General features: G+C 39.7%; 1 protein-coding gene across 1 annotated transcript in view; it reads left to right on the plus strand.

The window, feature by feature from the left end:
* Positions 1 to 12,246: 12,246 nt before the first annotated feature.
* LOC103508411 (N-acylneuraminate cytidylyltransferase A) overlaps positions 12,247 to 13,221 on the plus strand; it is a 29,928-nt gene continuing 28,953 nt past the window's right edge. Inside the window, exon 1 of the mRNA XM_026823027.1 lies at positions 12,247 to 12,310. Within this exon, the coding sequence (XP_026678828.1) occupies positions 12,247 to 12,310 (64 nt within the window). The remainder of the gene's footprint in view (positions 12,311 to 13,221) is intronic.

The following is a 13,221-nucleotide window of genomic DNA, read 5'->3' on the forward strand; positions in this document are numbered from 1 at the left end:
GAGGAAACTATCAAGAGAAGTTGATGGTTGATGCTGTAATTTTGTGAAGGCAAATACTATACATAATCATAAATTTTATTATATTCAGGGTGGACCCAACTAAATACCATGTAAGCTCTGGGTTTCGGGTCCATTCCCACCCAGGGCAGAGTGCATCCTAAACAGATAATGTTCGTTATCGGATCCTCGGAACGGCTGGCTTTTTCTAACCCTCCCTTCTCTGTTCAATTTCGGGACAATAAGACCTCCATCAAAATTTTAAAGCCTCGTTGACTTTATCAAAATTTTAAAGCCTCGTTAGCTTCGAAAGCAGGCATTTTGTAAGCGCTGGGTCTAGGAATTAATTCCCACCTGCGCTTCTCCAATCCTGCGCTTCTTCTCTCTTTGATTTCGGGAAAACTTCGGGATTTCGGGAAACCAGTCCCGTCCATCAAACTTTGAAAATGTTTCTTTTTCACCCGGTAAAAAAACTTTGTTTGAGTCTGTCTAATGACTCTAATGGCTATTGAGGTAGGTATCTGTAATCTGATTATCTAATTTGCTTGACCTACACTACGTCCAGATTGAGAGGGTTCATGACTAAATAAGTTCAATTTTCATTTGCATATGAAATTGCTCTAAAATAGTTTTTGAGGAGGATTTACCCTAGGAACTAGATGAGTGTAATGGTTTCCCTAGTTATACACGTTTTTGTTATTTTGTGAACTTGACCCCCGTTAATTTATTTCCTATATGGTCACATAGGTTAATCTACTTCCGGTAGGGCGGGTAACAGAATGGTCTCGAGAAACAGCGCATATTATACATAGTTATTCGAATGACAGAGGTATTCATGTATGAATTGTTTATTCATGTATATTTGTGTACTTATCTACTATTTACTATACCTTTCCAATGATTTGTGTGAACTGCAAATAAAACATTAATTACTAAAATTTCACTCTCAGGTGAATTGTTAATTAGCAATTACTGAGCGTGTCATTGCTACGGAGTTCCATGTCGTTAGTGTGTTTTAATTGTTCTTCATTTGGGTGCCGAGTTTCTACCCTAATTAGGGCTGATTGAGAGGCTGACGAAAAACGCCGACCCCGCCTGTACACGAGAAAAAGCAAGAACGGAGTCGAATTGGTAGATTTTCAAAGCATATCGTCATGTACGTTGCCTTTATAGTCGAATTAGAAATTAGAAACGAATCAAAATCTAGTCGTTTTGTCACACAGGCCCAATCCTTATCAGTCGGCTAGTTCCTACGATGACAATTACTAGCCCCATTGGTCAGCGTGAATGAACAGTACGTTTACTTTCAAGAAATAATGTAGACTATACCCTGTTTATACTGCCAGATTGGGACTGAAAAGTCTCTTCACTCCATCAGTATATTGTGGGTGGAGACAGTTGTTTTAGCCTTTTCCCCAACAATATCGGAGTACAATACATCGTAAGGAAAACTCTTTGTTGACATTTCAGTATAAAGGTGTGTCCACACTTAATCGACCGGCCGCGTCGATCGAGGAGGTACATAAATCTATGTCTAGGCAGTGCGGAGGGTTCAGTCAACGTCGATCGGTGGCCGGTCATGTGTGGACACACCTTTAGAAGTAGTGTTCTGGGTGGAGACAGTTGTTTTAGCCTTTTCCCCCAACAACATCGGAGTACATTACATCGTAAAGAAAACTCTCTGTTGACATTTCAGTATAAAGGTGTGTCCACACTTAGTCGACCGGCCGCGTTGATCGAGGAGGTACATAAATCTATGTCTAGGCAGTGCGGAGGGTTCAGTCGACGTCGATCGGTGGCCGGTCGACTATGTGTGGACACACCTTTAGAAGTAGTGCGACTTCAAAGGTGGTTCAGGAACATTAGTCCCAGACTTCCAGTCCTGATAAGGTCTATTTTACTGAGCCTATGGCTCGCCTATCTTCATTATTGAACCGCGATTCTTCAATTCCTCCTCTTCGTGAGAATTCTTTGGAAGTCATAACGAATAACAGCACTCTTCGTAACATAATCATTAATCATAGTACGGAATAGGTAATACTTAATTTTATAATGAACGCTAGCAAGGTTTGGTAATTTTGGTCTACGTCTGCCTGTATCATCAGGACAACAGGTGGATATTATCAAGAACCAACTGTCTCACGGTAAGCTCGACGTTGCTTCACTCCAGTGTCCTATCCTATCCCAACAGGATGAACAAGGCATATTATAATTATATCAGGAACTAATACAACTGAGCCTAGGGCTCGCCTATCTTCATTATTGAACCGCGATTCTTCAATTCCTCCTATGCGTGAGAATTCTTTGGAAGTCATAACGAATAACAGCACTCTTCGTAACATTATCATAGTACGGAATAGGTAATACTTAATTTTATAATGAACGCTAGCAAGGTTTGGTAATTTTGGTCTACGTCTGCCTGTATCATCAGGCAGCGGATGTACAGTTTTGTGTGTGGTTTTGTTTTCGTCCGCTGTCCGCTATGTCTAAAAACCACACAGGTAAGAAGAATTCCTTATCTCAGGCCATTTGGAGGCTCATCTGTTAATGAAAAGACTTTGGGCAGCACGATTTCTCCGTAAATAATACAATAAAGGTATGTAAAAGGGGTTATCTCTTTGATCCTTTGAACCACTGATGTCAAAGTTGCATTTCTGTTAATGAAAAGACTTTGGGAAGCACGATTTCTCCGTAAATAATACAATAAAGGTATGTTAAAGGGGTTATCTCTTTGATCCTTTGAACCACTGATGTCAAAGTTGCATGGCATTTCTTTGTACTCAATTTTTCATGTCTCTCCTACGACTTGAAAAGTCTCGGTTACGAATCCAATCCCTCATCTATCTCCAGTAAATAAGATTGTAACTCCAAAAGTTTCAAAATCAAAAGCTGTGACTACAGCCTCGTCCGATCGACGAAGTGAAGAGGTGAATCTATGTTGTCGAGGCAGTGTACGGTTTCAGTCGGCGTCGATCGACCATCGATCAACGATGTGTGGACACAGCTTAAGGAACCAATTCCCAATAGAACTGGTGATCCAACTACATGTGATAGACCAATATGTTTTATGTGTTCCTTGTGTCTGATTCTCAGGTTTATAGCAAGTATTCGCCAGCTACCACTTCTTGCAATCGAGTCTTAACCAGAGGACAGAAATAGTTTTATATATTTTCTGTTTTTAACTGGAACTCGACCGAACCTGTCGTCTTGTCGCGATATATCTATGAACCTACCATGTTGCTATTTACATCTATATACCGATATATCTATGTATTATTCATGTATCTATGTTTCTATATTCAACCCAATGTGCGATTTACACTGGGCTTGTACATTGGATATTAACCAGAGGACAGAAATAGTTTTATATATTTTCTGTTTTTAACTGGAACTCGACCGAACCTGTCGTCTTGGTCTTGTCGCGATATATCTATGAACCTACCATGTTGCTATATAGGTACATCTGTATACCGATATATCTATGTATTATTCATGTATCTATGTTTCTATATTCAACCCAATGTGCGATTTACACTGGGCTTGTACATAGGTAAGGTATTAATATAGCTATAAACTACAAGTATATCTGCAAGAAGGTATCCTTGGTGAGGAATTCAGGTGGACTAGATCGAGCGGTGACCAAACTAGGTGACCCGTCCCCTAATTGCCATCAGCATTCCGAGGCCCCCTCAGAGCGGTGTCCAAACTAGCGGGCTACCGTCTCCTAATTGCCATCGGGGGCTTTTCCGTGCCAATGGGGCTTTTCGTGGCTTTTCAGCACTGTGTCGACAGTACCTGGAAGTAATTGCCACCAGCATTTGGAGGAAATGTTCCCCTCATTGGGGTAGTTTTCAAGGGACTGAAAAAACCGTCAGGTGTTTTTTCTGACTTTCCTTTGGCAGGTAGTAGGGTTCTCTTGAGTCTTAAGGTCGAGGTCCCCTCAGAGCGGTATCCAAACTAGCGGGCTACCGTCTCCTAATTGTAATCGGGGGCTTTTCCGTGCCAATGGGGCTTTTCGTGACAATAACATGACTTTTCAGCCCTGTGTCGACAGTACCTGGAAGTAATTGCCACCAGCATTTGGAGGAAATGTCCCCTTCATTGGGGTAGTTTTCAAGGGACTGAAAAAACCGTCAGGTGTTTTTTCTGACTTTCTTTTGGCAGGTGGTAGGGTTCTCTTAAGGAAGCTCTTCTGCACAACAACTGATCTTTTCTTGCACTGTGAACCTTCAAGATATTTCACAAGGGAGGTGTTTGAATGTCCTTGAACTTTGTGAGTTACCTCTTGAGTCTTAAGGAAGCTCTTCTACACAACAACTGATCTTTTCTTGCACTGTGAACCTTCAAGATATTTCACAAGGGAGGTGTTTGAATGTCCTTGAACTTTGTGAGTTACTTAAGTCCCCATGAGGATATTTATTTCCATAGTCATAGTCTAATTCCAGATTGGTAAGAGTGGGGTTGATTGAAAACTCATAGAAGTCCTCTTTGATTTGCAATTTTTAAGCTCATAGAGGACCCCCTTCATTTGAAAATTTTCTTTATATTGCAACTCTTTCTTTTTTCCCCCCATATAGCCTCAACTCCTAAGTCCCTATGAGGATATTTATTTCCATAGTCATAGTCTAAATCCAGATTGGTAAGAGTGGGGTTGATTGAAAACTCATAGAAGTCCTCTTTCATTTGCAATTTTTAAGCTCATAGAGGACCCCCTTGATTTGAAAATTTTCTTTATATTGCAACTCTTTCTTTTTTCCCCCCATATAGCCTCAACTCTCCAAGGTACGTGATGTACACAGAATGACAAGTTCCAAGAGATTGGTACTCCTAATTCTCAGTCCATTATACCCAATTCAAAGCAGTATAGCTATCTTTATTATCCTCTCCACTTATTTTCGTATCAATCTCTGCCATGAAACAATTAACTATTAAGGTCCCACAATTTCCAGCGTAACTACCTCTAATGGAGGAATTATTCTATGAGCGTACTTCTAATGGGAGAATTATTCTATTACTTATGCACAATTTCCAGCGTAACTACCTCTAATGGAGGAATTATTCTATGAGCGTACTTCTAATGGGAGAATTATTCTATTACTTATGAACCGAAAAACAAGCCCATATCAATCATGGCGAGAAAGATCTTGGCGGGTTCTTGGCTCAAATGCCTTGACACCTGAAAAATGCCAAGGTTGTTCATGATGAGCGGTGGTACTTTCAAGTCTGTAATGCAACCCGAGTCATACATGTGAACCTCAGTACAAAATGTACTCTAAGCCCGGCACACACGCTGCCGACCGACGTGTCCCAACTTGGTCTTTTGACAGATAATCTTCTAACTTGGTCTTTCAATCTTTTGTCTTTAGACCAGATGATCCTCCAACTTGCTTGCTTCGTGTGTACGGGATATTTTCAAAAATATCAGACCTAAACAAGTAAAATTTGCGACAATATCGTGTCCACACGCAACGATCTGTCTGAAGACCATCTCTCAAAAGAACATTTTGGAATACCAAATTGAAATTTGAATGACCATTCGTCGAAAGACCACTGTTCTGACCAGGTTGAAGTCTATCTGTTCTGACCAGGAAGTCCAAATTTGAAGACTATCTGTTTTCAGACCTAAACAAGTAAAATTTGCGCAATATCGTGTCCACACGCAACAATCTGTCTGAAGACCATCTCTCAAAAGAACATTTTGGAACACCAAATTGAAATTTGAATGACCATTCGTCGAAAGACTATCTGTCCAAATTTGAAGTCTATCTGTTCTGACCAGGTTGAAGTCTATCTGTTCTGACCAGGAAGTCCAAATTTGAAGACTATCTGTTCTGACCAGGTTGATGGAAGACCAAGTTGGGTGACGTTTCACAGCGTGTGTACCGAACTTACCATACATATACTGTATGGCAGTATGGTTAGCACATGGAACTACATATACTGAGCTGTATGCGAGTATGGGTAACACATGAACCTCACCTCTCACCCATTGGCGTCTCATGTGACCAATGAGGTAAGACGTGATTATATTGGCACCTAATGATCACATCAGACTCACTCATATTTTCCCCCATAAACCTGTGGTTTTTCTCTTCAGAGGTTTTTCTAATCGGTTCAATAAAGGAAAATCATCTTGAAAAATTGAGACTGGAAAAGTTACGTTCATGACTGAAGGAAACTAGGGTCCTCGACAAGTGTTTTGGCATTAAAGACTGACCATCGCATCCTATAAGGATAGTAATGAGGAACCTCAAAACGTGTTCTGGCACTAAAAACTCACCAGGGACCTCGACACGTGTTTTGGCATTAAAGACTGACCATCGCATCCTATAAGGATAGTAATGAGGAACCTCAAAACGTGTTCTGGCACTAAAAACTCACCATCGAAAATTTGACCCGATTACATTACTTTCCTTCCTACAGGATAAGGAAAGTGAAAATAGGCATTTGAACCCGCAATCTCCTTTTTGCTAGGTGAAGGCTTGACCACTGACCTACCAAGGCAGGTCCAGTAGGTAATTTTCCCACAGTTCAGGAGTTGCTTCGCGTCTAGCATCGTAAACTCAAGACGTTCATGGACTAATATGTTGATTTGAATATACTAATAGTAATTGCACGCTATTTGTTAAGGGTACCATCATCATACTCAATTCATTAAAATAAATACTTGCCTTCTCACATAATCATGGGGTATTAGAATTCACATTAAGCGAGATAATTATTATATTCAGGGTGGACCCAACTAAATACCATGTAAGCTCTGGGTTTCGGGTCGATTCTTACCCAGGGCAGAGTGCATCCTAAACAGATAATGTTCGTTATCGGATCCTCGGAACGGATGGCTTTTTCTAACCCTCCCTTCTCTGTTCAATTTCGGGACAATAAGACCTCCAATCCGTTTTATCAAAATTTTAAAGCCTCGTTAGTTTCGAAAGCAGGCATTTTGTAAGCGCTGGGTCTAGGGATCAATTCCCACCCAGGGCAAAGTGTATCCCGAACAGATAAGGTTCATTCTAAGAAAGGCCCTCTCCAATCCTGCGCTTCTTCTCTCTTCGATTTCGGGAAAACTTCGGGATTTCGGGAAACCAGTACCGTCCATCAAACTTTGAAAATGTTTCTTTTTCACCCGGTAAAAAAACTTTGTTTGAGTCCGTCTAATGACTCTAATGGCTATTGAGGTATCTGATTATCTAATTTGCTTGACCTACACTATGTCCAGATTGAGAGGGTTCATGACTAAATGTGTTCAATTTTCATTTGCATATGAAATTGCTCTAAAATAGTTTTTGAGGAGGATTTACCCTAGGAACTAGATGAGTGTAATGGTTTCCCCACTTGCACCTTGTTAAGGACAACATTACACCTCTTAAGGAATACGTTCCCTGGTCCAAACTGTCATCCTTCAACCTCAGTAAACTAGAAGCTAGAATCAGTTTGGATTTACCTTTCCCTCTTTGTTTCGCAACTGTTACAGGATACAAATAATAATTATGCGATAGCGTGGAAACATTAACATATATTCTCACACTGTCAAGAGTCAAATGCCAGAGCTCATATAAATTTTATTTATACCATATTGGGAAGTGGGAATATGGTAGGTACGTCTATAAATAAGACTTGGAAGAAATGTTGGCACTAGGGTAGGTAAGGTAAAAATAGATTTCCTTGGTAGATAGAGGGGTGCTCGAAGACGAACCGGTAATTCCCAGACTTTTGTATCCTTGGAAGGTGTTGACACACTCATACTTTTTTTTTTGTAACTAATAGATTTAGAAGGTCCTATGCCCACCAGGCATGTGAAACCTTTGTAACAAACGAGCTAATCCCTTTTGACGAAACCGGTAATTCCCAGACTTTTGTATCTTTGGAAGGTGTTGACACACTCAGTTTTTTTCTTTTTTTTTGTAACTAATAGATTTAGAAGGTCCTATGCCCACCAGGCATGTGAAACCTTTGTAACAAACGAGCTAATCCCTTTTGACGAGGCAAAAGTAGGATACCCGAAAACACCTTCCACAGGACACTGTAAGAACTGTAGGTAATAATTAAACTTTCAGACATTAGCCATAAGTTCCTTCAAAAAGAAATGGGGAAGCAGGGACTAAAGAACAACATAGTGGAGTAAGCAAAGAGCAGAGCCCTCTAGGTCTGAGACAAACGAAATTGTTTCTATTTATCCAAATTAAAGAATGGAGGGGGATAGGTTATTCTGGATATGCAATGCCCTAAAGATTATTCTCAATTGAAAGGGAGAGCATGGTGTTTACCCACAAAAGAAACAAAAATATCGACTGAAAAGTTTTAACCCTGCAAGAAGAACTTACTTTCCGTATCCGAAACAGTGTCATTATGGTGACCTAACCGTGCTAAGCCTAACCGTGCTAAGTGGACCGCTCTCTCGTTAGCAAGAAGAACTGAAAAGGCACGACTTGAGAACATTATAGGATCTTTAAAATTGCGTTCAGAAAAGCTAACATTTCAAACCAAATTAACTAGGTAGGTAAATACTGTTGTACTTTAGAAAAGAGACAGCCATTTTGTGTAAGAAGAAGAAGAAGAAGAAGAGTTGACATCACCTCAATACATAATAACTCTAATTATCCTGGAATTGGTCGCTGCAGGGGCAAAATAACCTGTGATACTATGCATGTCATACATCAAAAGAGATTCCTATGTTGCAGATATCTACCTTGGACTTTACAAAGTCAATGTTACTACAGGTGGGGCTTAATTATGTTTATTATTATCAGAAGGTCATGATAAAAGCGCCTATACTGCTCGAAGAGCTAAAGGGCCACTCTAAGGTACCTATTGTAGTCGAATTCTCGTATGATATTATATACACCTTTTCATCAGTAAATGGTCTCTTGAAGTCTCTTCAAATGAAATTGATCCCAAGAGGAAGATAAACCTAGACCCTTGACAAATCGCCTATACTGCTCGAAGAGCTAAAGGGCCACTCTAAGGTACCTATTGTAGTCGAATTCTCGTATGATATTACACACACCTTTTCATCAGTAAATGGTCTCTTGAAGTCTCTTCAAATGAAATTGATCCCAAGAGGAAGATAAACCTAGACCCTTGACAAATGAAGTGTGCCTGAAGGCATACGATGTGTTCCAATCCACTACCCCTGAAAATTCCATAGCTCTTCTGGGATTAAACCCACGCCCTTCTGTTTGTTAAGAGTTCTGTGTTTAGAGCCGTTAAGGACTGTTTTAGAGGGGGGAAAAAATGGGAGAGGATTGTCAGGGGAAGAAAAAAGGGGAAATTTCCAGAGAAGGGAGAGAAAATGGGGCGAAATTGTCACAGGAAGGGAGAGAAAATGGGAAGGATTGTCAGAGGGGGGAGAGAAAAGGGGGGAATTTTTCTGGAAAGGAAGAAAAAATGGGAAAAATCTTCAGAGTGAGGAAGAAATAAATGGGAAAAATTGTCAGAGGGAGGGAGAAAAAATTGAATGGACTGTCAGTGGAGGGAGGTAATTTCGAGACAGAGTAAAGAAAAGACTAAGATAAATAATATGAGAGCACTCGTAGCTTGATTGTAGCTAAGTAAAAGAAAGTAAGAAATGCGCAGACACGCCGCCTACATGTTATTGCACGATGCTTCATCGAATTTTTCAGCTTCGATCGATTCTGGTTAGAAGAATTCAGAAATACATATACCTATATGTTTAGAAATAGGTTTGATTCAGGGAACTGTAACAATGGAAGTCTTATCGTCCCGAAGTCGAAGAGAGAACGAGGACAGGATAGGAGAAAGCCGGGAATTCCGAGAATTAACCTTATCTGTTTGGAAGGTCTGCGAACTAGCGCTTACAAGACAGAAGAGCTACCTCAATCTTCCCAAGTTAACTTTTAAGCTGACACAGCTTTAGACTGACAGAAATTTGCATTTGAAGGACACAATCTGTCCTAAGGAATTAAGATTTACAATGCTGAATTTTTCAGCTTTGATCGATTCTGGTTAGAAGAATTTAGAAATAGGTATGTACATATGTTTAGAAATATAAAATAATATCTTTTTTTTTTTTCTTTTTTTAGGGTTTGATACAGGGAACTGTAACAATGGAAATCTTATCGTCCCGAAGTCGAAGAGAGAAGGAGGACAGGATAGGAGAAAGCCGGAAATTCCGAGAACTCACCTTACCTGTTTGGAAGGTCTGCGAACTAGCGCTTACAAGACAGAAGAGCTAGGTACCTCAATCTTCCCAAGCTAACTTTTAAGCTGACACAGCTTTAGACTGACAGAAATTTGCATTTGAAGGACACAATCTGTCCTAAGGAATTAAGATTTACAATGCTTCCATTACCTTGATAGATTTGGAAACAATAAAAGTAAATAAATAAACAGTCCGCTGCTCAGGTTTCCGAGTTATCATAAAAAGAGAAATAAATAAATAATAAAGTTAATTATTTAAGATTTTGTGTTGTATATCAAGTGATTATTCAATGTTCTTTTATAATCTTCTTTGGAACCGTTTTCGCATTACTTCAAGACATTATTATTTCCGTCTCCAGGATTCGAATCCAGCAAGGATTCATTGCTCTTAACCATTCGGTCATAGAGATGGGTCGATCTCGTACCTAACTACTGCTAGTTTTTAACCCCGAAAAATGTACTCTTCATTACCATCAAAGCAAAATCCATAAGAATAAGGGAAGTCGTGTGATATTCACACCATATTTTTGTGATGCCTTTTTTTAAACCCGGAATTCTGTTAATAGTTAGAGATTTTGCATCATTTATGGTTCATTTTGTTTTATATATTTTTTTTTTTTTTTTTATTATTATTATTTTTTATTTTAAAGATGAGTGTTCCACCGCCGTTTTTATTATTAACACTTTTCTCTGTGGAATATATGTAGTTACAAAGTTCAAAGTTCATGGCTCGTGGCTTGCTTGTTTGTTTTAAATGGGTTGTTTCTTTATATTTTTGTTTTATTTTTAGTTGCTCACATAAATATTCAAATGTAAATGATAGTAACTATGTACTTACATCAGTAAATATTACATGAATCTAAATTTAGAAACGTTTGATGCAAAATTCAAGTAGGTACCCACTTATTCAGTTTTGGCCTAACTAACTTTTTCAAAACAAAACGAACGGAACATAATAACATATCAGCTGATATAAGGGCCGCGTTTACACGCAAGGTAACCACGCAACGTTTACAACGTTACACTCCTCCTACCAAAAAGAAAAACGAACCGAAAGGGAGTTTTTAGGAAATAAAGAAAGAGAAAGGAAACGAACCAGGGAATATGTCGACCTATCCCCACCAACAAACAGACTGGGACAACACCACCACACATCATACTTGGGCCCAACATCTCCCTCTCTCTTTCTCTCTCTTTGTATTCACACTCTCTCTCGTTCTTTCTCGATCTATCTTTCTCTCTCTCTCTTTCTTTCTCTCTGTTCAGTTATTTCTTTCACTCGTTTATAAAGACAAAGAAATGGGAGCGAGAGAGACAGAGAAAAAGAAAGAAAGAGAAAGACAAATAATAAACGTATAAATAAGTAATATTTTAATTTGGATCCTTCCCTTCCTCCCACGTCAGGAAAATATGAACAAGTAGAAATATGGATGTGGGACGAGGAGGTGGAGGATGAGAAAAGGGGAAAAAAAGAAGGGAAGTAAGAGGAGGTGGTGAATTGGAAAGAGGATTAAAGAAGGAGTAAGAGCAGGAAAAGAAAGAGGAAGAGCGAAAGGAGGAGGAGAAGAAGGACGCAGATAGAACGAGGAGGAGAAGGAATATAAGGAGAGAAAAAAGGAGCAGGAGGAGAGGAGAGGGAGAAGGAGAAGAATAAAAGGGGAGGAGGAAAATTAGAAAAACAAGCTGGGCCCGTCCTTCCGGGAATTTTTTAGGCCGTAGTTTATTCGATCGTGATAATAGAAAATCAGTACCTACCTATGTACCTACATACCTAATTTCTTTAATATTCAGATTATTATTATACTTGATTTGATTTTACTTTCATGTAATGATTTAAAATCAGGACTAGAGCCCGTTCTCCCTTTCTTCCCAATATAGGTAATGTTTAAGTCACCCATCCATTTATTGGCCTTCCTCAGGGTAGCTTAACACAGGTGACGCTAAAATCGGTCTTAAATTATCGACTGAAGTGTTATCTAAAACTTTCTCGCTTTGAGTTCATAGGTCGGATAACCATGTTGTTATACTTTATAACATGCGGTTATATATTATAACATGCTGTTATTGTTATCGCCATTAATTGATAACATGCCGGCATGCCCTCAAGGCATGTACAAGCCTGACAAGCCCGAGTCAGCGGCGATAGCACGTTGTATGTACCAACTTCTAACATCCCAATGGAACACTGAAGGCAACGTTGAGCGTGGTCGAGTTCTTTGTGGGTAACTGTATTGAACCAGACACTCACTATCAGGTAAACCTGACAGGTACCTACACTTTATCAGGTCTGCCCGTTAGGTCTACCTGATATCTGATAGTGAGTGGCTGACCTACGGGTAACTGTACTAGCAATCGCGTGCCTTTTCCCGGCCCCACTGAGGGTGAGGTTAACCCATTAGCGCCTGAGTTATTTTCTCCCTTTGATTTTTAATTACTGTTAATATGTTCTGCCATCTAGGATCAGTAGAAACCAAGACAAGTACGAGTGTTGCCACATGGCAATGCTAGGCGCTAATGGGTTAATGTGAGGTGGCGGGTCGCTTGACGACGAATAGAGGGTAAAATCCCCATTCCTAAAAATCCAAATTTTTAGAGTCTGGCCTACAGCAAAGGAGAAAAATTAACCTCGAACGGAGAACCCAATACGGGCCTATATTTATCCACCTTTTCCCACCTATTTCTAACTTTACACGGATTTCACGGGGTTTTCCTCCTCTCCAACTATGTAGGTAGGTAGGTACGTTCTATTTTTCATCCAAACTATTTCTAGTCGGGGAGGAGAGGGTTTCTAGTCGGGGAGGAGAGGGTGTGTTTGACGTCCGAAAGTTTCCGACACATTGTGTGTTCAACCCAGGGGAGATCACTACATCATTGTCAGCTTGATTAAAAAAAAAAAAAAAAAAAAAAAAAAAAAAAAAAAAAAGAAACACAGGTGCCCGAAAATTCATAAAAAATCGTCTCATTAATAAACTTCCCCCCCCCTATTTAGGTACCTATTGGATATATTTTATATTCATTCCCTCGTCGATTGTTCTCGGTAACCGCTGCGCCTTATGCTACAAA

The sequence above is a fragment of the Diaphorina citri genome, unplaced genomic scaffold (assembly GCF_000475195.1).
Source record: "Diaphorina citri unplaced genomic scaffold, Diaci psyllid genome assembly version 1.1 scaffold397, whole genome shotgun sequence".
NCBI lineage: Eukaryota > Metazoa > Arthropoda > Insecta > Hemiptera > Psyllidae > Diaphorina > Diaphorina citri.